Source organism: Marmota flaviventris, chromosome 8 (assembly GCF_047511675.1).
Source record: "Marmota flaviventris isolate mMarFla1 chromosome 8, mMarFla1.hap1, whole genome shotgun sequence".
NCBI lineage: Eukaryota > Metazoa > Chordata > Mammalia > Rodentia > Sciuridae > Marmota > Marmota flaviventris.
This window is the reverse complement of record NC_092505.1, coordinates 12,172,685-12,199,009: the sequence shown is the minus strand read 5'-3', so window position 1 is coordinate 12,199,009 and position 26,325 is coordinate 12,172,685. Positions and strand designations below refer to the sequence as shown.

The 26,325-nt window shown below is 42.8% G+C and overlaps 1 protein-coding gene across 11 annotated transcripts in view; it reads right to left on the bottom strand.

The window, feature by feature from the left end:
• The window catches only part of Tiam1 (TIAM Rac1 associated GEF 1), a 366,772-nt gene that overhangs the window by 2,633 nt on the left and 337,814 nt on the right, over positions 1-26,325 (bottom strand). For all 11 annotated transcript variants that reach the window (XM_071615093.1, XM_071615094.1, XM_071615092.1 and 8 more), the window contains 8 exons: positions 23,617-23,725; positions 19,468-19,647; positions 19,269-19,387; positions 13,561-13,669; positions 9,070-9,128; positions 8,464-8,566; positions 5,690-5,777; positions 3,526-3,698 (listed from right to left, as the gene is read on the bottom strand). In XM_071615093.1, the coding sequence (XP_071471194.1) occupies positions 3,526-3,698; positions 5,690-5,777; positions 8,464-8,566; positions 9,070-9,128; positions 13,561-13,669; positions 19,269-19,387; positions 19,468-19,647; positions 23,617-23,725 (940 nt within the window). The remainder of the gene's footprint in view (positions 1-3,525; positions 3,699-5,689; positions 5,778-8,463; positions 8,567-9,069; positions 9,129-13,560; positions 13,670-19,268; positions 19,388-19,467; positions 19,648-23,616; positions 23,726-26,325) is intronic.

Below are 26,325 nucleotides of genomic sequence, written 5' to 3'. Positions count from 1 at the left end.
ACCCAAGGGAGTAGGCAGGACACAGGAGAGGGTGTAGGCTATGGAGAAGGAGAACTCAACACCCTTTAAAATGACCTATTATTCTAGCCTGTGCATCTGGGAGACAGGTAACACAGACTCTGTAGCTCTCAAGTGCACCTCTAATCTTGGGATCAGTGAGTAATGTCTCAACCCGATGACATCTTATAGCACAGAATGGGGAAGATCCCTCAGGGCTGTCCCAGGGTCACTTGGCTAGAACAGCTATTCTTCAGTAAGTGAGGGGGATGCTGTCTTTGGAGATACTACCATGATGCACCAAGGAGGCAGAAGCACTGGTGCTTTCTGGGAACCTGAACTTAACTTTTTTTGAGTATGTGCTGATTAAGGTTGCCACCCCCTTCTGAAGGAGTACGTGGGAAAAAAAAATACAAATAAAGTAGCTCTCAGATATATATGGAAATGTCTATTAGTCTCCTGTCCCCTTTCAGACAAAGTCCCACACAAACTGTGAGGCTAAGCAAATGAGAGCCTCAGTCCCTCCTAACTGCATTTTGTGAATCATTCTACCACAATGCAATTAAGAAGCCAGTGCCTGAGTGGAACAAGAAACAGTCAGGCAGCTGAGCAACAAAGTGCTGTATAAAGTGAGTAAAAGTAAGAAAAACTCAGCTTTTAATTCATTCTTTTACCCTACTGCCTTCTAGGAAGTTAGAATTACTAAAAACAAGCAAACAAGGGATGCCACCCAACCAAGCAAGCAAACTCTCTCTCTTACACACACACACACACACACTCTCTCTCTCTCTCTCTTTCTCTCTCTCTCTTTCTCTCTCACACACACACACACACTCACACTCTGGCTCACTTGGAAATGCTGCCATTTCTCCCTCGAGAGTAAAGTGGCTGCTGCATTAAACACAAAAAGGTGAAATGCATCGTGGGCTTTCCTGTGGCAGGGAAGAGCCTATGCAGCAGTCAGGGGATGCTTTACAGAAACTGAAGTCCTAAAAGCCATCATTGCTAGATTCTGCCAGAAGGAGGCTGCCTGTTTTCGTTTACTGCAAAATGCTGTCTTGACTTCAAATACAGCAGGTACAAGGCTGAAGAGCTCGACATTGGCCTAAGCCATTGGACAAGCCATCCTCTGTCTGAGACCTGTGTGCCCACCACCATTCTGAGTACTGTCATCTCAATGGGCACAGCTCTCGCTCAGAGAGGGGGATGAAAACCATTTCCAGGCAAAATGGCAAAAGGAAAGAAAAATAAATAAATAACTGAAAGACAAAACCTACTCTACTTCATTGGGAAGAAGCATAAATCCCTGTCCAATTTTATTTTAACCTCACCACAGCAGACCTTGGCTCTCTCTAACCACTTCATTAGAATTATCCAAATTCAAAATCGGGCTACTGGAAGTATCTGTGAACGATATGCATGTTAAAGTACAGAGGGGTGAAGTGTGGTAATATCTGTATCTTTGAGATGTGTCAAAAATAAGAAGAATTGATGAATGACAGACAGATAAGTGATAATGAAAATATAGGAAAATATTGGTCTTAGAATATGAATGGTAGGTATAAACTCTTTCAGTTGCTTTTTAAGTCCAAAAATTTATAAGTAAATGGCATATATATATATATATATATAATATATATATTATATATGTATATATGTGTGTATATATATATACTATATATATATATATTTTTTTTTTTTAAATGGGTCACTGGCAGAAGTATAGTACTTTTCAAACAAATATGGAGGCAGGATATGTTTCTTTACTATATTATCAAACAGAACAGAGGTAGAAATAAACTACCTGGGTACTCATGACAATGGAGAATGAAGCACGAGTACAGATCCTTTATTAAAAGGATATTTAATAACCCAGTTAATATTAGTGGGTTCTTCCCAGTCTTTCAGGAAGACAATCTTGGATTTGGATATTTCCAGTGTTCATTGCTAAGCGAGTGCTGAGGGCTGATCCACTCAAGTACCATTTTTTAAAATCATCAAACATGAACATTCTAATCATAGCTGCCTTGGAAGCAGAGTGATCAAGACTTCATTTGGCCAAAAATGAGCCATGAGGCAGGAACATCTTTCAATCATCCAAATCCAACAGGTTGTGACATCAAGGGTTTCCCTGGGGATTCATGATGATGATGATTTAGGTTGCAGGTTGTTTTGCTTTTCTTTCCAAAATGATCTCTGCAGGAACATTTCTGCAGATCCTAAAGACTAAACCTGATGGGTTCAAAGCAGAAGCAGCTCTGAATTTTGGTTCATTAAGAAATGAATCCTGGCCACTGATGGGCGGGTTCCCTGAGAATAGGAATGTTCTCAATTAAACATTCCCCAGTAATAAGAGGAGCAGATGAGATGATTCCAAGACAGAATTCCCTCCAGTGAGCTATAAAGGGTGGACGAACTGTCTTCACATGGGAACCCCGTGAGAAACTGTGGATGTGGGTGCATTTGTGACTCTTAGGATACCTTGGAGAACCCCATAAAGTGTTGGGTGTTAGCTTAACTAGATTTTCAACTGGTTGGAGAATAAATCTAAGATAACCCTAACCCCTACTTCGGTGCTTAAAGAATGTAATAGCCCATGTCAACTTAGATAGGATGTGTCTATGAAAACCCTTCAACCATTCACAGTTCTGTCCACACCTCTTGAACCCCACTGAGAACCAGTGTAAAGGGAATTGGGACAAAAGTTAGAAACTATTTTGGCAAATGCAACGGAAGCCTCTTTAACTGGAATCCCTGCAGAATTCTGGCCTGCCTCTTAGAAAGGAGTGATTAAAATGTTAAGATCTTGATGTCATTTAGTACCTCGTAGTGCTGTGATAATACCTTTCTTCCTAGATATGTTCTACTGCCATTTATAGATAGTGATATTGATCTTCCTTCCTCCCTGCTCCAGATTGATGGGATAAGTCCCACAGGAATATCTATTTGGGACCATTTGCATCTTAGATTCCTCTTTTCCAGGAGTGGCTTAAAATGTCCCCTAACTAACACTGAGAATAAAAATAAAGTGGCAGGCACAAGGCAGGGTCAAAATCTGATGTGTCATCTGGTCTGTCCAACCAGAATCCTCACTGCTGTGCTGCCAGATAACAAAGCTACCACCTTCTCAGGATGGTGGGCTATGACTTTGCTGACACGATGCGTTTGCTTTTGCTCAACCAAGCTGAGCGTCATGCAAAGCAGCAACTCTCACCCCACAAGCAGGCTAAGAGGGCCACTCCAAAGGGAGGATGCGCTGGCTTGCTGCTTGGCAGAAGACAGGGAGCTCACAGCCAACAGGAGGGGCAGCAAAGGGTAGGTGGAAGGAAGGGAAAGTGAAGGGCAGAGTCCCAGGGAACCCCAGGATGATGGGAAAGGCAGGGACCCTCATACCAGGGAAGAAAGGTACTCCTACGTAAGCCCCCCAGGGCCACATCTCACTCTTGCAAAACATGAAGTCAAGCTCTCTGGAGTTCTAGAGCGGAGTGGGGGTGACGGGGATCTTGTACGTCTGAATCCCCACAGTACCTGCCCTGCTCATGGCTGGCCTGGCACCTTTCAGCGCACATAATCTTTTTCCTCCAAAAGGGACATACTGCTGGGATGAGGGAAGGCTTTCAGTTTTGAGGAGCTGTCTTCTGTGCTTATCTCGCAGGATCGAATGCACAGCCTTCAGGAAATCCTTTCGGCTCTCTGGGGAGCTAAGAAAAGAAGGTGTACATGGGTTAGAGAAATAGCCCTTAACACAGAGGGGGTACTCATGCTATCAGGTGCAGCCAGACAAATATCCCTGGGGGCCAAAGGGTAAATACTGGGGGTATGGCTCCAATTCCTCTGCACAAGCTGTTCTCTTCTCCCTTTCTGCTTTGTGATTCATCTTCTGCAGCCAATTTGGGATACAGAATCCCATTAACCAACAGATCAATGGATTTTGTAGCAGGAAGGTGCCAAATTCTGCCTTGGCACTTAAGGCAGCCTTACTTTCTAAAACGTTTTTTGAGGAAAATTGAGCCCCAGGCTCTTGCATCTCTGCAGACAGATATCCCAATGCGCTTAGCTTCTTCTTGTGTCCCTGCTATTAAATGGCAGCTCCTCCCACCATCTATTTCAGCAGGTGAAGAATGAAGGCTACATTGTTAAAAACTGTCAAATCATCCCCGGTCCTAATTTTCCTGGGGAAAAATGTGCCTCCTAGGTGTGAGCTCTTCTTTGCTAGTTCACAGTATTTTTACCCAGGTAAGCTTCAGCTGGTATTCCCTATCGACAACACACATGGCAGCTCTAGACAGGATTGCTGAGCCCCAGGTACTTTACCAGCAAAATCTCAAAAGGACCAGCCTCTGCAGAGGGTAAGGCAATGTTCAAAACACATGTGCAATGTTTCAAAAAAATTTTCCCTTTTACTCCTGACAGCTTCCTAGGTTTCTGTCGTTTGTTGACACTTGTCACTCAACAGAGAGAGGGGATGTAGCCACACAAAATATGGGATTTAAAGCTAAGTTCACCTGAGTTGAATCCAGTGTTTGTTTTCTATAACCCACTGGTCAAAAAGCCCCCTATGAGCCTTAGCCCCCTTTAATAATGAAATGAAATAATGAATGACAACGGTTAGTATCATCTGTGTTTGGCAAATGCACCTTCTTACTATACTAGCAACAGCATTATAAAATACCATTAATAATCATGATAGTATTGATCATATTGTTTTTTATGAGTAACTCACAGCATACTACTACTCTCTCTGTGTAAAGTACTGGATAACTATTGAGGAAACTAATGAGTGCCTATGAGTAAACTAAAGAAGGATTAACTGTGGATCATATTTAAAGCCAGTACGATGCAGTCTGTTGAGACTAACTATTTCAATATTTCTCTCTTTTTTTAAAAAATTTATTTTTATGCAGTGCTGAGGATTGAACCCAGTGCCTTACCAGGCCAGGCAAGTGCTCTACCACTGAGCCACAACCCCAACCCCTATCTTAATATTTCTAGGGGAAAAAATAAAACAGAATTGGCTACACATGGGAGATCTCAAATTCTCATAAAGGTGATAGAAGAAGAAGAACAAGAAGCCCACATTGGAAGTTTAGTGTCCACTCAAGATCTGTAGGTGATCAAGAGTGGCCAGCCTCCCTATGTTGAGGCTGTTCAAAATCATCAGGAGGGCTGGGGTTGGGGCTCAGTAGCAGAGCGCTTGCCTCCAACATGTGAGGCACTGGGTTTGATCCTCGGCACCACATAAAAATAAATAAACAAAATAAAGATATTAAAAAACCCATCAGGAATCCTGATGGTAGTGGCTTCACGTCACTACCCTCGTCCCAGCAGACTGCCCATCAGTCGCACCTCAGAGGTTTTACAGTGTAAACAACGTGCCCAAACACGACAACATAGCACCACCCTGTCCTCCTGTTTTATACAAGGTAAACACAGAAAGAAAGCCGTCTCTGGAATGCTGACTGTATATGAAAATTCCTATATGCTTTTAGATAGATACTAAACTAACCAGATTATTGTCTATATTCGAATACCTTCAATTTATCCAATTACTGTTATTTGAAAAAGGTTAATTTCTCAAATTAAAACAAATAAAAAAACACTAAAAATGCACATGGAGACGGGCAGGTGCAGGCTGTGTATCGAACACCAAAGGCTGGATGGTGGGTGCTGTGGCCTGGACTCTCGGGCTTACCTGCAGCACAGGTGGAAGACCCTCTCTGGCCTCCCTTCAGATTCCGATTTCACATGGACAATTTCACACACGGCATTTGCTTCTGCATCTAGGTAAGTTAAAACAAGGACACGTTAGGGTACGTTTCAAATTGATTTATTTACATGTTTATAGAAACATTCTTCACACTGTGGTATATGACCAAGTATTGCAGAGCAGCACAAGAACGAAGAGTCTTTACTCCCTTCCTAGGATCTAAAGGGAGAGATCAAAAAATTAATATGCACTAAGAAAAAAACTCTTGCAAAGAGTTGCAAAAATCTCCTTCTAGCAGGTCTAAAAGGCCCTTCAGAAATCATATTGATTGAGGAATTCAGTCTTTCAGCTGTGCAGCTAAAATTATTTCAATTAAGTGATTAGTTCTTTTGGCAACAGTTGGACTACACAGCACCCAGGATAACAGTGCACATTTTCATCAGGCCAATGACAATAGGTGTCAGGCCACTGCTGGCTGCTGGGGGAGCCCTCCCGCTAAGTGACCAGGCCTGACCTTGTGAGCTGCCCTGGAGACCTAATGGAACTTCTCTTCCCAACTTTCCCACAGTGCCCTCTCTCAGTGAAGCAAAAAATGGCACACTACAAAGATGAGGAATAGCTATGTTTTAAAATATAGTCACCCTCAGTTCCCAAGGGGGTGATTTCAGGACTCTCATGGATATTAGAATCTGAGGATGCTGAAATCTCTTACCTAAAATGTCCTAGTATTTCCACATAACCTGTGCATAGACTCTGTGTACTTTAAATCATCTCCATGTAATTTACAATACCTAATACGATATAAATATCATGTAATACTATATTGTTTAGGGAATAATAATAAGAAAAATAAGGCTGTGTATGTTTTCTTTTTCCCAAATTTTTCTATCCACAGTTGGCTAAATTTATGAGCATGGACAGAGCCCCTGGAATACAGATGGCTAACTGTAATTTCCATGCTTTGCAACGCCAACACCATCATGTTAAGTCATGAATAAAGTGTTTGTGAAAGGAACTACGTGCTTTAGACAGAGAAGCAGCCCACTGTGAGGTCCCGCTCTAATCCAATGGTACAGAACCTTGGTCACAAACCCTCACTGTGCCTACATTATTTAACTTCAACCAGAATCCAACTGCACCAAGTCTTACAAATATTCTTCAACTAAGATTAAAATCTAGAAAATCCACATTCTGACTCTCAGATCCACTGGCATTTACTTCATAATGAGGAACATGTTGAGTAGTCTTTCCAACAATTAAAATGTGTTTCTGTCTTGATGGTTGTAAAGAATCTGAATGAAAAATAGAGGGTGAGAATGAAATGTCATATCACAAAGATAGCTTTGTTTTGAAAATGTAAAGTCTTTGTGTGTTTAGTCCTTAATGAAGGCAGAATTCTTGGCAAAGACGCCTGCAGCTAGCTGGAGGAATAACTTCCCATTTATAAACCTAGTGCAAGGAAACATGAACTAATTTAGAAGCAAAGATTCTAAAGAGGACAATGCTAGTGTGTAAGTTTCTAAACCTCAAAATGCTTGTAGACCCATGTTCTATGAGTTTCTGCAAATTCCTGCAAATTGACTTTACAAGTCAATTATAAGTAAAATGCCTCATGGTAAATCACTGCTGGAAGCTTAGACAGAAACCTTCCTAAGGTGGGTAATTATCCCACATATATTTCACATATATTGTTTTTGCATCTGTGCTTTCCTACCACAAAGGACAACTGTAAAGGAAGGTATATGTACTTTAATTTGGGGGAATAATTGAAATGCATCAAATATTGCAAGAGTGCTCTCCTTGGGATATCAAAGTAGTTGGTTTTGTGAGAATGAGACTCAGCTTTATTGCTTATGGAGCCAGCAAGTGGAGACAAGGAAAGTCTGAGCCACACAAATCAGACAGTAAGAACCAAGGTCACATTTGATGCCAGAATCAAGACATAGTAATAAGAGTCCCTCCTGGGGCCTCACTTTACTACCTGAAACAATACCTGCTGTCCAGGTGGGAGAAGGAATAGGTGTGGCCAATATTTCTATGTGACTCCCAAAGATGCTCTTTCCAGGATGTGCCTGGGGGAGCCATTATTAATTTCCCCTTCCAGAACTTGGCCTCAAATGAAGCCCAGCTGAGTGACTGGAGTATTGACTTTCTTAGTCGATAACCTGCTGACATGTACTTCCCATGTGTTTAAAGCATCATTGAACCATATCATCAAGCATGCTGGTTGCTACCCAACAACTTACTTCACTACAATTTGGATGACAGAAAAAGAGCCAACATTTCAAAAGCCTTCACACTAGTACCAAAGACTGAGATGTGTCATACTCCAGGCAAAGAAATGAGTGTTCAATGGCTCTTTCATGCTTCCAGTGGTCTTTCTGGGTTGCTTGGTTAAAAGGCAAATAAGTCATTTGCATGGGCTATGTCTGCTCATGGTCTCAAGAACTCTTTCCAGAAGTTCAAGGCCCGTTGCTACTGAGATGTCGGTCATTATCATATCATTAGCACACGTCACAGAATGACCCCAATTCCTTGGAGCAACTTTGAAGACATTCCACATCTTTTCACTCAGTTCGTTCATCTACTCGGTTCATTCATTCATTCTTTCACTCAATACTGGCCAAGTAAGAAGCAGTGGAGGGACCGAGGGAAAAGGGAGAAGCAAAAAGATGGTAGGGTGCTTGGACCAGGAGCACGGACACAAACAAACAGCTCACACACTCGAGAAATCCGAGTCCAGCCCGTGGCAACGTTACCTGCACTTGCCAGAGCGCGGACCTGCAGAGCTTCAGTGGGGATCATGTGGCGAAACCGGAAGGGGTCCCACTCTTCGTAAATTGACAGCCTGTGAGATCCCACCTGCAGCAGAGAAGGAGCAGCTGTGGAGCACAAGCGCATCTACCCGGGATCAGGTCCCTACATTTCTTACTCAGTTAACTGCAGCACATGCCCAAAGGAACTCCACTCCCACGACCTTTTGTTCATGATGCTGGAAGTGAGGGGGTGCCGGATAACTATGCCCAGGGTGTGCAAATAGGTTTGCTGATCCAATGTAGGAAAGAGAGAGAAACAGTAAAAAAGGAATCTTAAAAGAGCAGAGGCAACAGAGAAAGGAAAAATAGTGTCAGAAAGGTTTTGGGCCATGGGGGTCGGCAACGGCCATTCATTCTCATGCTCTAAACATGAGCCTGCCTGAAAGAAGGCAGATGGGCAGGTGGTCTCCAGCAGAGTCCTCAGGAGCACACACAAAAGAGAACAACTCAAGGCGGCTCTGGCCAACACAGGGATAGACTTAGGCAGATACAACTGAGAAGCAGAAGGAGAGAAACTTGCAAACTGTGGGGTGACGTGAGAAGCCTTACAAGTTTCTTCTTCTGTTTGGAACCATCTTTATACACGAGGACCACAGCAGTTTTGAAGACTGGAAAAAAACAAACATACAAAGGCAGTTATGGCAGGAAATGCATGGGGCTTCCCCCTTAACTTCCATAACATGTGGTAAGGACACCACAGGTTGGGGGGGAGGGCAGGGGGAGCCCAGGTGACTGACCCCCACCTACCTTCCCTCCATTCACATTCAGGAAAGTCAAAGGGCTGTTTAGACAAAAATTTATTTCCAAAATAAACAGAGAAAGTCTAAATCAATGGAAATGACACTGCTTCCCCAAACTTTCAGGAAAAACATTATTTTAGTTATGTTATTCAGAGGTTAAAACTTTAAGCTGGTATATATTGAACAAAAATGTACTAAGTAGTTGGAGAAATAATGCAAATGTCTCTATTATTTGCTGAAGGTAATTTACATTTATGAAAATCAGGTCAATAACACACACGCACACCAGGATTCATAACTCAGGAAATAAAATTCATCTTTCTGACCTAAAGAAAGGAAATTAGTTTATGAAGTAGAATTGCAATTCCACTTCTTACAAATACACTGAATCTGAGTAATCTTTGGAGTAGTGAATATATAGTTTTGTTCTTATGTTCTTTCAGGGGTGGGGACATACGACAAGAGTTATGCATAATATTCCAGGAAATTCGTTGAGCAATGCCAGACATGTTTATTTAGCATGCAGTGATTCTGACTCTCTCTGAGGGGGAGGTAGCGTTGGTGGCAGAAGAAGAGAAGGGCGATTCTAGCCTGCACTCCATTCTCTGTCAGGGTCTCTGCTATGGTCTATGTCTGTTTTCTCCCTGAATGTTGAAACTAATCACCAATGTGATGGTTTCTGCCCTCAGGGGTGGGACTGGTGCCTGGGAGAGGCCTTCCCTGCCACGTGGAGACCCACCTAGAAGGCATCATCTCGGAGGGAGTGGGATCTTGGCTGTCTAGTTTCTATGACTGTGAGGAATAAAGTTCTGTTTACCCAATTTATGGTGTTTTGTGGTGGTTACCCCTCAACATCCCAAGGTAGCCTCTCTATCCCTTCCTTCTCTAACCCCCCAGGAACCATCTAGTCATGAAGCTGTAGCAGGAGGCACAGCCTGGTGTCCCAGCCACAGAATGAAAAGGAAATGAATATTCAGAGAATTCTCATTTGGGCCACCAGGCTTCCTGGCCTTGGGAGACCATCCCAAAGCATCTGGCTCATTTTCCATCACACTCAGGTCAGGTCAACTGTAGAGAAATAAGCCTTGAGCTGCCAAGACCTCAAGGCCACCATGGGTCTAGAGTGCTCCAGCCTGTCACCCCTCTTAGCATCTCAAGGTTCTCAGAAGAGGCTTGAAGGTTTCCTTCCAGAGGTTCTTACTGACCTGAGGGGACCACAGCAGCTCTGCATAGCAGCTGAGCATCAGCAACCCCAGACCCTTGGTAACTACCATGAAGCCTTCAGAAATCATGGTGGCCAGGACAGTTGAGTCCCCTTAAAGGTGACTGACCTCCACTACAGGAGATAAAATCCAGTGAACATAGTCTCTCAGGTTATTGGGACCACAGCTCAATGTTGTGATTTGCTCTAAGAAGGCTCATGTACCTGCCTCAAGTTATCTTGACCTTGACCATCATGGATCACAGCAAGAGAGCAAGAAAGTGAGCCTCAACCTGGCTGGAACCACCAATACCTCCCACTCCTCCTTAATGATGTTGCCTGATTCCTTTAGATACAGCCTTGACTGCAAGACATCCTTGTCAGCCTAAAGCTCCTTCTCTGTGCCTTAAATGTTAAATACCTAACACACCTCAGAAGCCTACATAAGATATGTATGTGGGAGGGGGTGGTTTGTTTTTTGTTAGTGTTGGCAGTACTAGAGGATCGAACCTAGGACTTTACACATTAGGCAAGCGCCTTACCACTGAGCTGCACTCCCAGCCATTTTTAAATTTTATTTTGAGACAAGAGTCTCGCTAATTTGCCCAAGCTGGTCTCAAACTTACGATCTCCTGACTCAGACTTCCAAGCCGCTGGGATTACAGGCAGATGCCACCGTGTCCAGCTGTTTTTATTTTATTAAGGTAATGATCATTAACATTCAGTCCCCGTTCACCATTCTGAGTAAAACAGGGTCTGGAGCAACAGCTAGCCCATGTCAGTTTCAGAAGAAAGCTGTCCTACTTCCTGAGATTAGAGGTTTAAACCCAAACAAAAAGCAACCACATTTCAACCTGAAAGCGGTCTGACTGATGGTAACTAACCTACTTCTCTCCCGGCCTCTCTTCCCTACTTCAAAACCCATTTCTAAGGCTCCTTTAGTTCTGCTTTTGCTCCTTGAAATCACATCAGAACCGTCAAAGCTGACACCTTTAACGACCTCATTTATGACCTATCCGTAAATAAGCTCATTATGGTGACTTCAGTCAGTCGCCCTCATAATCCCAATTTTAATCCTTCCTCTTTCCCTTTACTGTGGCTCTGGAGAAGACCCTGAATAATGATCAGCTTGCCTCTCATCACGCAGCCTTCCACAGCCTTTACCCCTGTGACCCCCAAGTGTGCCATCAGGGGGTGCATGGGGGCTGGGGATACAGGAGGCACCGGGTACGGTGGCCCACCTTCCTAGATCAGCAACCAACACCTGCCTCCAGGGAGCAGAGGACACTGAGTGGCACCCAAAGTCCCCCTCCGAACTGGCATTTCAAAAACTGGCATTTAAACCGTGGTTTGGCAAATGAAGACCCTGAGGCCACGTGCACAGAAATGGCCACCAACAGCTTCTCATTCATTTTATTGTCTGTAGCCTGCTTTTGGCTACAGTGGCAAAGCACGTGGACTCATGGCCCTGAAGTTTAAAATTTATTCTATGGCCCCAAACAAATAAAAAATTTTGTGGATCCTAACTTACTCCCACTCAAATTATTTTCTTATTCTAAATCTGTTTATTTCTAATTACATGAAATCTGTAAAAATCTAGGGGACAAGTCATGAAATATTCAAATGCTGAACTCTGGAACTGCTAGCTTGTAGCCCTATATCAGAGACAAGAAGAGGTTTGGGTCATGCAATGACACAGTAAGAAACTTCAGAGACCCCGGCCTTCTCCAAGAAGCCGTCACATAATAAAAAATACAAGTGGTGAACCTGCAGGGGAGGGAAGTAAATACTACTGCCCCCCCCCCCAAATGGCCAACTTGTTGAAACACTCCCAATACTCCATATGCTCTAGCTGGTCACATTTTCTCAGCATACTATGTACCGTTTTGTTGTTCTTTAATGAAATGTCATCAACAGCTACTCCTGTGAAATTTTAGGAATATCACTAATTTCTCAATGAAGGCTAAGTGGATCTAAATAGGAATTCCAATGACTTTTTAAATTAAATGCTCTGATTTAATACCACCAGGATGTTCCATATGGGAATACCCTGTTCACATCACGGAGAGGGGAAAAAAGACTTCATATAAAAATAGTAAGCAAGGTGGCACACGCCTGTAATCCCAGCTCCCTGGAAGGATGAGGCAGAAGGATCACAAATGATAAAAAATTAAAAAGGGCTAGGGATGGTTCAGTGGTAGAGGTGGTAGAATTGCCCTGAATTCAATCTTTAGTCACACACATACACACACAAACACACACACATACACACACACACACACACACAAAAAAAAAAAAAAAAAAAAAACAGAAACAAAGAGCAATAGCAGTAAGCAATGTCCCCTCCCCTCAGCCCAGAAAAATAGTGTAAGAGAATGGTAGGTGCTAATTTCCTACCCTTGAATCTTCTAGAGGGAAGCTGGGAAAAAATACAAGCATGAGCTGTGGATGGTTTTGTGCTCAAGAACAACCCTGCAACAGCCACACTCACACCTACACTGCAAACACAGGCTGTATTTCCGGAATCATGCATAATTCCAAGTGCACCATCCCATAATTTTTTTCTCTCTCTCAAAAAGCATATTAATACAGTACAATCACATGAGATCTCTAATTGTACCACATGCATTCATCTGAACTAGTTCATTAAAAATATAGCTTGTTAAAAATAAATCATTCACAAACAGGTCTGTTTGCATTAGTGACAATGTCACTGTGCAGAACCTCACCACCGATCAAGCTACAGTAACACCCAGCTGAGAAGCACCCTCACACACCATTATCTTGAAAAGATACTTGGACCAGCAGCAAACAGAAAAAAATAAAATCCTTTTCCTGTTTGTGTGTTTACATCTGAGATAGACTTGGACACTGCCATGATCACCAGCCCCCGCAGCTGAGCGGCCACTACACCGTACATATTTAACTGGAAGGTTTAATTTACTATTTGTGAAAGACTGGCAGCTGGAGCAGCAGGAAGACCAATTTTATACTGAAATTAGCTTTATTTTAATCAATCATGTCTTAGAAAAGAAAGAGCGTTGCTTTGAAAAATAAGCTAGCCTTTACCCATCCTCCAAAACCTCCTCTGATACATACCAAAAGCTGCCAATTCTGGCTCCTTTTTCCACTTCCCAAGAGACGCCGGTGGGTTTAGCCAGATGACAGTGGTGTGCAAGAGAAGGTCCCCCATGCTCAGATCTGCAACCTGCAAATCAGAGACAGGGTGGTGTGATCAATGCTCAGATTTTCATGAAGTTTTAAAATATGGGAGGCTGGTGTCAATTTTACTTCATGAGAACATTTTCCTAAAACATTTCTGTAAGTATGTGAGGTAATCCATAAGTTCAATAGCTTGATGTGGCCATTCCACAGTGTTTCTATACAGCAAAACAACAAGTATGCATACATATGTGTACACACACACACACACACACACAAAGATGGTCCCCTCCTTATCATAGTTTAAGTTAAGCATGGGTTTTTCAACTTTACGATGAGCTTACTGGTGAGTTAATCAGATGTATCATGGATAGTTTCGACCTAAGATGTGTTGTTCAGGACATCACCCTCTGTCAGACGTTGAACAATATCCAGGACAATTTTTACTTATAAATTTAAATTAAGTTATTTTAAAAAGTGAATTAGCATATAAAAATGACAGATCACATTTAAAAAATACTCATGAGTTGTTATTGTCTCAATAAACACATCTGTACTTGAAGCAATGGGCTGTGGATATTATAGTATCTAGTTTACTCTTCTAATGCCAAGTTTTAGTATTGTTATGTTCTTCCATGTTTGAAATACAAAAAATATAATCAAGTTATAATAAAAATTGCTTTAATTAATCTTAGAAGTCCAAATTGAATCCTCTGATTACTAAAGAAACATACAGAATGCATTTATACAATTTTGTTGTTGCTTTTTCTTCCTTTAAACAGACAAGTGCTTCTGGTTGTAGAATCATCTAGACATATTGACCCACAGAGCCCAATGGTAGCCAGTGTTTACACTTCACAATACAGTAGTCCCTCCTTTTCTTAGTTTCACTTTCAATAGTATCAGTTCCCCATGGTGAACCAAGATCTGAAAGTATTATGTGGAAAATTCCAGTAATAAATAATTTGTAAATTTTAAATTGGGTGTTGTTCTGAGTAGTGTGATGAAATCCTATACTATTCTTCTCTTTCCTTCCTGGGACATGAATTATCCAGTGTATCCACACTGTATGCACTACCCACCTTTTAGTCACTTGGTAGCCACCTTATTTTTAAGATCAACTGTTATGATATTACAGGGATTTTGTTCAAAAAACACTTATTTTTGCTTAATAATGGCCACAAAGCACAAAAGTAGTGATACTGACAATTTGGATATGCCAAAGAAAAGCTATAAAGTGTTTTCTTTAACTATAAAGGTGAGTTCTCAAAAAACATATATATGTAGAGGAAAAAACAGTGTATCTGGGGGTTTGGGAGCATATCCTCCATGGGGAAGAGGGGACTGCTGTGATGTACCCAGCTTTCCCACTGGAGTCATTGGTCCATTTACAAACCTATCAAAATCCCAACCCCCTCCCCATTGTGGGGTTACTCTCGGCAACATCATCACAGATATACCAGCAGATAAGACTTTATAACAATCACAGTACATAGTTCATCCTATTTGTAAATGCCACCAATTGTCTGGAAGTCCTTTTTCTAATATGCCTTCCCACTAGCCTCTCACTTCTACTCTCTGAGTTCATAAATATCAAGCTAAAATGCCATCATCACCAAGGCAACATTTCAAACATCTGAACCTCGGAGTTGAACTCCTCGGGACAAATGGCTCTCATTTGTGTTGCTATTTATGATCTCACTGCATACACAGCAGCTACCTGGAATCCCTCCACCAATGTAGTTTGCATTCCCTTCTCAAGCCACCAAACCTGCTACAGTGCTGACGATGTAGATGTATTCGCTCCACTGGTAGAGAATACAGGGATACTACTGCCTCCCCTAATGGGGATTATAATAATTACTGTAATTATTGCTGAGTCATATGAATATTAGCACATCAAAAGTTAAAAAATGTAAGCTATCATATTACTTCATTTATAGATATGAAGTAACAAGTAAAAAAAAAAAAATCACAGGATATTATTAGCTAACGGGGAACTATATAGTCTCTGCTACCCATTCTGAATCCCCCAGCCCCACATGGAAGAACAGTTACACACATAAATCAAATTCTTGGGCACTACCTGAGCCACAGCCTTCAAAAGCAATTAAAGTCATTGTGGTAGATGGTCCAAACTCTACTTCCTCCAACAGAATCATATTACATTAGCATCCTTGGCCATATGATTTTCTAAGACCTCCCACCAGACTAGGCAGAGGGGAGTGTACATCCCAACCCATAGGAGTTTGGGCATGGCCATGTGATTTGGGGCAGGCAGTGGATTTGGCACAAGTTCCCACCAACCCTTGTGAGCATCTACTTTCCAGCCATGGAAAGGACCTGCCCAAGACAGCTATGGCTACTTCCACCTGGATCCTGGAAGGAACCAGCAGCACACCTGAGCCTGAAGCCTTGGCATGCACCAGGAGAAACTCAGCTGACCCACACTCTCACATGAGACATTTATTTGTTGCAGTGAACCACTGAAATTTTGGTTGTTACACAGGAAAAAATGGGCTGTAGAGCCCCTGGGCACCAGGCTTTTCTCTTGACAAGTTTCTACGTGGCAACTCTAAGGACAGTCAGTGTCAGGGACACTGGGTCTGGTCAACAGCTTCCTCCTTGGGCATTCACTGGTCCCTTCAAAATCTTCCTCCAAAGATCCAAGAGTGGGTTCTGCTGGAAGGAAGGCCCTTGCCTTACAAGGACTGGGATGACCTGCTGAGGCAGGCTGCTTGAGGCCGTCTAAGGGAAAATGCCCTCTTGGCTTCTTCTTCCTCCTACCCAGGGATGCTCCAAGGGGTCCAGCCCAACTCCATAGATGGTATCATAGGGGTAGAAGATTGAAGATCCAGATTCAGCACAAAATATTTCCTTGATGGCTGCTTTCTGTGAACATATTTGCCTTCAGAGATATCCCAAGGAGAGCTGAAGACAGAATTCAGGTCCCTGTGGAATGCCACCATTTCAACATAAGCCTGCAGTTACCAGCAAATATTGACGTGTCCCTACCCCTAACTGCTCTCGAACTGTTCATGAACCCATTCTATGTTTTACCGGATGCTGCTGTTAAAAGGGAACTGCAAGGATCCGAAACCACCTTTGTGAGACTCAGAACATAACCTGTGTACCTCCACAACCGCCTGCCTAAGTCTCCATAGTTGCTCCATACACTGCTGCAAGTGGCGGTGTGGACTTGTCAATGATCTGGGCAGACCACACTAGGCCCCAGGATTATTTCTCCCAGGTTTTATTCCTATGGAGTCAAGGTCGTTGTATCCTTTCCAGTTTGAAGACCATTTTCCTCAATGGAGAAAAAGGAAATAAAAGGGGACTTTAGTTGTACCCCTCCGGTAATCAGTAGCCTTTGAGTAATCAGTTCACACTGTGGGCCTCTTGCCTGCTTGTTCATTTTATGTTGCTAAAACAGTCCTTTGTTGCTCTCTTTTGATATCTTTTCCAAGCTTTACTTTTTTTCTGGGCTTTGGACCTTCGGATACCAATATGCAATTTTTCTGCTCTTTAATACTGGCATCTAGTCAAGGTCCCTCCTTCCATCTTTGGCTCATTTCTATTTATAATCTCAGTTCCATAGGAAATGCTTTGTATAGCACTGTGTCTCTTTGTTCTGTGCTGGACAGATTTCTTACTTGATTGTCAGAGTTTCATTTCAAAGGTCCTCCGGTTTCACATGAACTAAGCCATATTCCCTTTCACCGTCTCTGACTTCTGAGTGTATTCATCTTTGTTTCCTTATATTCTTTGCAATCCACTATCCCTATCAGCTACTTCTTAGCAACGCCGTCATTTGCTGCAAAGGTCACTGAAATCCATTAATTTAGCACATAATGAAAATATAACAAAGTCTACTGAAAACGTTCATTTCTGTGACACAGTAAAATGTGCTTCTGTCAGAATGAAAAACAACAAATACACACACACACACACACACACACACGAAAAAAAATCTTGAAATATAGGGAGAGGGAGGAATCTTATGATCAAAAGTGTCTGTAATATTATTCATACAAGTCAACAAAAGAAGCCAAGAAAATTGCCTACCAGGAGGAATTAAGTATATTGCTCAATCACACAAAAATTAACATGAAAATTCCGTACTCAACATAAAAAAGATATTAAAATTACTTTCGAAATAAGTATGTGTACATATGTATATAAATATTTAAATCAATATATATTAAATATACATTAAATCATATATGTATGATTATATATATATACATATATATATGTATATCATATATATATAAATCAAACACCTAAACATTGAAAGTGGTAAATTCCATGTTTTCAGAATACAGAGAGGTTTCTTGCCTTTTCCTATGTTTTACCCTTTTCTTTAATCAGGATTTTTTTTTCCTTATTATAAATGTTTTATTTTTTTTTAAAGTGGGAACTAATTTCAGAGTAGCCATATCCATTTTTTTCTATCTCTGATGGATTAAGTTATCTGCGGGATAGGGTTGAGGACATTCTCATGTTCTGCTCATGAAGGGAAATGAGGGGAAAAACTGTGTTTACTTGAAAACTGAATGTCTGCAGCTCTCCCTGGGCTCTCCAATTCCAACCCGTGTGGTGCCTTTGCAACTCTTACAAGGCACAGGGAATAGACATGTAAATCTGTCCAGTCTGGTGCTGGCCCGGTTCCCCCCCGCCGTGGAAAGCAGAGCTTACTTCCATCTACAATTCACTGCAGACACAAATCACTTCTCCAGACATCATTGGTGGTCTCTGACTTTGCCAGCCAGCTTTCAGAGCACCTGCCCAGATGGCTCACATCTGGTGAGTAAATTAAATATTTTAGTGTGTTTACTATTTTCACTTCTTTAAGATATCACAATTTTGCCTCTTTGTCAATGTTACCTTTAAACAATCTGAAAACTTGTTCTGTTTCCCTGAGGACATAAAAATCAACTTAGATAATGACCTTTTGTGTCTCTGAAGGGAAGGTGTCTTCTCTAGTATAGTCTAAACAATCTCCCAATCACAGCAGGGGTGTTTCTCCTAGCTTTTCTTCTCCTTTTTAATTTTTATTTTTAAGGAGGAAAGCAAACCGGAATTCACTGCTCCACTTGAATCTGGAACAGAGACTGCTCCATCAGAGATGATGGGTGTCATTATGTATCCTATCCCTATAATTCATCTCCATATTATCTGCATTTTTCCCCCATGTAAGTCCCTTTCAATGACTTGGGGACAGCTTTCAGTTTATGCTAAGCTTTTCTAATCTTTTTTCAATGATTTTAGAATCATTGAAAACTCGCATTCATTCGGCAAACGTTTGTCTAGCACTGACTACGAGCCAGATGTTATTCTGATCTCTGAGGACAGCGCCTCGGCCTTTAATGGTACTTAAAACAGCTCAGATTTGGGTAATGAAAGTTCATTTGCACACTTAGCACAGAATAAAACCAGAGCTCCCAAAGGGGAAGAGGTAAGCAATAAGAACACGTTTCTTATATTAAGAGAGTCCAGTGGAGGAAAAACATCTCACGATGTAGCCTTGGACATGGGGCAAGAGTTCCACCAACATAAACAGTGTCCGCCCTGTACTTACAACTAACAGCTCATTAAAAGGAGAGCAGCGGACCTGAGCCTGGCTCCACAGACGGGCTCCTCACCTCTTTCTTCTCACCAGTCTGCTCGGCAATCAGCTGGTCAAACACGGCCCCGAATTCCTCGTGGATCTTCTGCATTTCGTTGATATGACTGGCGACCTTGTTCATTGTCTTGATGGCCACTGCAAGAACACAGGTCGTGACATGAAGGGCTGCTCAGCGTGCCCCTGGAGCCCAGCGGGGAGGCCTGCAGTGCGCTCACCGTCCAGGTGGTAGTGCTCCTCGCTGTCGGCGTCCGTCAGAGCAAACAGCTCCTTGAGCAGAAGCGGGTACTTGAGGATCCTCTGGATGGGCTTGATGAGGTATGACTCGAGCGTGGACGAGTGCTGCTGCCGTGGGTTCTGGATGTCCAGGAACGCCTTGAACGCTGTGTCCGTCTTGGCTGGAAGGATTTAAACACAGGCTGTCAGGGGGGTCGCCCAGGGGACTCCCTTCTCTGCATTCCACTCACTTGATCTCATCCCAGGACGGAATAGAGACAGGGCAACAGGAAGAGGGTGGAAGAGCTCGGCTCAGACCCCTGGACGGGCCGGGCAGTCTGACTGTTTATGAATTTATGGGGGGATGCCAAAGAGTTCAAAGGATCACAGTTTGTAGATCCCAGACTCCTGGATTTTCTCCTTAAGTGTGTCTATTTGTGCTGATGTTTTGGCATTTGGTCCCTTACAGACCCTGGGAAGGATGCTCCTCCCGGGACCAGCCAGTTTCAGAAGATGCTTGCCTACAAGCAGCAGTCAGGGTCCCCCACCCGATCCCACCCCATGGCCACCTCTTCTACGAGGCTCTGACACTCTGGACCACTGTTCCCTGCCCTCATCACCCCAGGGGCAGGTAGCACACAGCTGGGTATCTATCACGCACCAGAGCCAGCAACACTAAACCTCCCTGCTCCTGCCCTCAGAAGCCACAGTGAAGGTTCTTGCCCACATTTTGCCCTCACTCCTCTGCCTCCTGACCACCATAGTGCTTCCCCAGGTGGCCCTGCGCGGCAGGAGCAGCCCCTCTCCTGGGAACTGTGGTGACAAGCTGTGACAATCATCTGAACTCTGGGCACCACCAGGCCTGGACAATAATAAGAGCTGTATTTTAAACACTCCTTCCCGGGGTTTCTAAGCTCTCCAGCACCCAGCGGCTGGTAGCAACTCCTTCACAAGGCGGGCTCCAGCGGGGGGAGGGGGGGGAGCAGGCTGCCCTGTCCAAAGCCAGAGCAGCTCTCAGCTACTGCTCCCTAGGGTGGGGTCCGGCCCGAGGAGCTCAGGCAGCACTTTCTCACCAACCCCCCTTTCATAAAAGTCCCAGTTAGGGAGCCCCTGCAGGGGGGCCCCAATAGGGCGGGAGGCACATGCCTCTAGATGATGAGGAAACATGGCCGTGCCTTCTGGGTGAAAAATAATGTTGTGAGAGGAAAAACTTCCTAAGCTTTCTCTGAGGCTCTGACACTCTGGATCACTTTTCCCAGAAGAGGGACAAGATGTGCAAATGACTTAATAGTGGATGTATGGAACGTCCAGGCTGGGGAATACCTGGAGGTGCTGGGAGGGTGGTCCACCTTGAGCGGGAGTCCAGGGGTCCAGTCCCTTCCCCCACACCCTTCCCTGAGTGTTTCTTCCACTTGTCTGCTCCCGAGTTACACCCTTTATGATGAACCGTAAACAAATACAATCAACATCTGAGCCTGCTCCTTCTTCCCACTCAGCTCCTGCATATTCATCTGGGTGACTTCTGCCATCAGAAATTAGATACAGCACTCCAGGGATTCAATATTTTCACAATAGCACCTGGCAAATCAGAGGAACTCCGTTCTTGAATAAATGAATAATGACTTTAAAAAACTCGGTGGGCATATAATTTTGAAATAAATTCACATACCCCCCCCACACACACACACACAAATGCATTTCCATCCCCAGTGGTGAGGAGTATGCCCTAAGACCAAAGATACTGCAAAGGTCATCCTAAAGTTGTAAAGTGACTCCTCTGTCTTTACTCAGTTCAGAAAAACAGAAAAAATCATGGGGGAAGATCTCTCAAGATCATAGTCTTTTCATCCCTTTAAGTCCTATTAAGAGGAATCATACTCCATAGGTTCAGAAATTTCTCTTCCTTTCAAAGAAATCCCTAAAGAAAAAGGACACTAGAGGTGAGTGACCCCAGTGGCCTAGGTGCCAGGGAAGCTAGGCCAGGTGCAGAGCCGACACATGGGGAAGCTATGGCTCCCCTGGGCCATCCCAAGTCTTCAACCAGGTCTAGAAGAAGCCTAGGAAGCACCCCACACATGCACACATCCCATTAACACTCCCCCAAATCCTCAAGTCCTGAATGTGGCCGTGGGTCTCTAACCCATGACATCCACTTCACATCAGAGGAAGGCAGCGTGGTCTGCAGGAGCGCCACTCCCTCCAACCCGGCTGGGAGTCCCTGGTGCACTCTGATTCTCTAAGAGCTCTCTTCATCTTCTCTGCCAATTTGGCAAATAGAACAACGTAGGTCATGCCCACTGTTCTAGTTTAAATGACAGTATAATATTTTTCAGGTGCAAAAGATAATGTTACTGAATTAAGAAAAATCCGGGAGGGCGGAATTTTATCTAATTAAGTGATTAAAAAAAAACATTAACTGCTTGAAGGAACATAATGGGTAAAGCTCTTCATAACAGTTACTTTAATAATCTGACAACAGTTAGCAATTAATAAAAGTTTTAAAAGAAACACATACACACAGATCTACATGACCAACGGGGCCTGTGTTAAAACACAGTAAAGATCAGACAGCATGACAAAACATGCTGGAACCCACTGCACAGTCCACCCCCGATGACAGGTGTCATTACCTGGGGCGGGCTCTTTTCCAATTCAGAGGCCTGTGTTGTATTAATATTTCCTATAATAGGTTTTAGATTAAGTTCAGCTAGTTGTCTTTGGCAACAAATCTAAGCATGACACATGGAAATTATTTACATATCCAGGGACCTGATTAGCAGATGTTTACTTGGCAGCCACAGCAAACTGCTAAGTAGAATAGCAAGCTGATTTCCAGAGATTCTTTGAAACTAAACCTCCTCTCAACTCTAGTGCTTACCAAGGAAATGTTTAATACATTTTGGGTGTGGGCGTGAATCTTTATTAATATTAATGGAAAATTCGTATACATTATGTATTACATTGGCTTGTGAAAACCTTTTCATTCAATAGAGGTGGCATTTTTAAGTGGATACATAATGACTACATTTCATAAGTACAGTGTGATATTTCCATACATGTACACAATCCATGATGATCCAGAGTCCTCAGTATATTCATCACCTCAAATATTTATCATTTGTTTCAAAATTATCTCCTCCGATTCTTCTTTTTAAAATATATGTATATATATGTATATATATATATATATAGTTGTAGATGAACACAATACCTTCATTTTATTTATTTATTTTAATGTGGCGCTGAGGATGGAACCCAGTGCCTCACATGTGCTAGGCGAGGGCTCTACCACTGAGCCACAACCACAGCCCCTCCCCTCTGGTTCTTTTGAAGCACATATTATTAACTATATTCTCTATATAGCCTATTGTGCTAGAGAATTCTAGAACTTATTCCTCCTATCTAACTGTGTTTTTTAACCTGTTAACTAACTTCTATTTCTCTAACTTCCTGTTCTTCCCAGGGACATCTAGTCTTTTTTTCAAGATCAATTTTTTACCAATTGCCAACCTCCATGCACTGACTAGAGAAGCAAAACTACTTCCTAAGACCTGCAGGATGTTTCATCTTCTCAAAACAATTTCAAGAAAAACTCCTGGGGAAGGGTGACAGCTCAGCATAGGTTGCCTGCCACAGCACCATAAAAACAAAGGAAGAAGGAAAGGAAAAATATCTTGTCACTATAAAGACTGCTTTGTTCTGTGCAAAAGTAACTGCAACTAGCAGTTTTCATGAAACAACCTTGGCAGTGGTGTCCGTAGCTGTTACCACACCCCTCGGGGCATAAGCAGGCGAAGGGAAGATGAAATTCCACAAAAGGGCATACAAAGTGTGGTAGGTTGTAACAGAAGTTAATGAAACATCAGAATAAAGTAGGCGTTTTTAAACTCCCCATGTTTTTACGTAACTGCAAGATGACCCATTATTCCAGCCCAAAAATGGATATGTCAAACTTTCATTATCAAAAAATGGATAAAATGGTGAATTCAGGAATGCATTTCAATTCTCAATACCTATATCTGGGGCTTGTTGGAACGTCTACCTGGCAGATCAATGACTTAGATTTCTAGAAGCCACCAAGCAAGTCAGACAGACACATGTAACTTAGCAGCTGACACACTTGCCTTCCGCCTGGTACTTAGAGGCCTTACCTTTCACCAGGACCTTGGGGACTTTTGTGTGGCTGGCACAGAAGGCACTGTAGAGCTTGAAGCGGTCTGCGTAGTACAGAAAGGATCCCCCCAGAGAGAACAGCACTTTCTGTATTTAACGAGAAAAAGGGCAACTGGTTCATTTTCTTCTTCATTTGGACACATTGGCAGGACACAGCAGGAGCTCACAGCTGCCCAGCCCTCCCCAAATCAGCGCCACACCCACCCACCACAGCTCTCTTTGCTCATGGTTGTCCTAACATTGACTGTGAGGAAAAGTGAGTGGGCTCACAAATGTGTGCGAGAGGTGTTGGATTCCGTCTTCTCCATTTTTACAGTGGAGATGTCCCTGGTTTTCAAGGGCTGTATCTTTTAATGGGCTATCTAGGATGTTTCAATGTTAATGCCAAATTACACACACACACACACACACACACACACACACACACACATGAATGATGTTTGGAAAAGGCAGAAATCTGAATTCTCTTAAGAGCTCCTGTTGGAAGAAGGAAATGACAAACCAAATAAGTGTTGGCAAGGATGTGGGGGAAAAGGCACACTCATACATTGCTGGTGGGACTGCAAATTGGTGCAACTAATCTGGAAAGCAGTATGGAGATTCCTTGGAAAACTTGGAATGGAACCACCATTTGATCCAGCTATCCCAGTTCTCTGTCTATACTCAACATAATATAAAATCAGCATACTATAGTAACACAGTCACATCAATGTTTATAGCAGCTCAATTCACAGTAGCTAAACTGTGGAAGCAATCTATATGCCCTCCAAAAAAATTATGGCATTTGCAGATAAATGAATGGAGTTGGAAACTATCATGCTAAGCAAAGTAAGCCAATCCCCCAAACCAAAGGCCGAATGTTCTCTCTGATAAGTGGATGCTGATCCATAATGGAGAAAGGACATGGGGAAAATGGAGTAACTGTGATTGGGCAAAGGTGATGGAGGGGTAGGGAAGGGGGGTGGGGGCAGGAAAGATGGTGGAATGAGATGGACGTTACCCTAGGTACATGCATGACTGCACGTACGGTGCAACGCTACATCGTGTACAACTAAATAAATGAAAAGTTGTGCTACAATTGTGTACAATGAATCAAAATGTATTCTGCTGTCATATATATATATAGAACAAATAAATAAATAGAAATGACAAACTAAACCAAGGTAGGAAAGGCTCACACCTCCCAAAGCAGGAAACACATTTCCCTGATCACCACCACCCCTTCTCCAAAACCACCCTCCCCACCAGCAGGGAGCAGGCAAGAACATAAGGAATCTGGGCAAGAAGAGAGCTCCACTTTGAAATGAGGTGTCATCTCTCAGCCTTCAGGCATCCCTGCAGAATGGAGACCATGGTGGCCTTCCCTATGGGGACTTGAATATAATTGGGGTGGGATGCTTTTCATCATACACATTTCATATAAATAAATGAATAAATGAGTCACAGAAAAATATCCTCCGTGTTTCACACTGATCTCATCTTCTCAGAAAGAGGCTTTGTTCCTTTAGGATTAGAATTAAAAGTTGGGTTCCAAGCAAAGGATAAGGGTTTTGAATCTGAGTGATAAACTGAGCTCCCGATGTGCACTTTATCTAATGCACAATGCAGAGAGAGTTTTGATAGTCTCTGGACAGAAAATAAAGTTTACTGTAAACCACACATGATGGGCACAGTTGGTAATCAGAGGCCTAAGTTCTTTTCCTATGTGTTCTACTTTTCCTCCTTTACTTTTGGAGCCCACGTGCTTACAGTGCCAGCAGGAGCCACCTGGCTCTGAAGATATCCTCCCAGCCAGGCCCAAGAGTTAAATAGGACAAGCCATGGAAGAAACGCTCTCCCGTAATGCCTCCCCTCAGCCACACTAAAGCCCTTTGTTTAACTTAATATTTACAAAGCGCTGACTACACAGTAACCACAGATACAATGTTAAGGTTTTCCTTTATCCTTCTAGTCTTAAAAATCAAACTCAGTATTACAAAACTGCAGGGCAGATCAGTAGAGCAGAAGAAGGAGATTGAGTGTGAGGAAGGAGGGAGGACAGAAAATGGGCAGAAATATGGATTAATTTACCAAAATCACATTATAAGCCCATACAAATATACCAGGAGAATTTCACCTCTATATACACGTAGAGAGTACCAATCAAAAATAAATGAACAAATAAGCAAAAGGAAAATCGGTAGAGGAGAGAGAATGGGGGAGGGAGGAGGGGTGGGAAAGACAGGGGAAAAGGGATTGAAATCAAATTCTATTCATGCATGATTTTGTCAAAATGAATCCAACTACTGTGTATAATAATGTTCTAATTTAGAAAAACACAAAAAGCTAAGCAGTTAGCAATGCTTGAATTCTGCAGCTATTTAGATAAAATAATTTCAAATACTAAAAAAAAATTTTGATCTCAGGGGACACAGAGTATGCGGATGGGAGCATATATACACCAGACCACATCTGCGCACCAGACTACATGTGCTCCTCTGTGGCACTTCAGGAGGCCTCTCATAGGCGAGGTACACTGCAAACTCCCAAGTGGAAACTTCATCAAACTGATTTGAACCTACCTTAGAAACAGGAAGCAGAGCATGGTGCTGTGGGTGGGTGGAGGTGAGAGGCAGGAGAGAGAAACCACAGGGCAGGAAGAGGCTTTGAGGGATCCTGACTATGTCCATGGTCCTGACTGTGTTGAT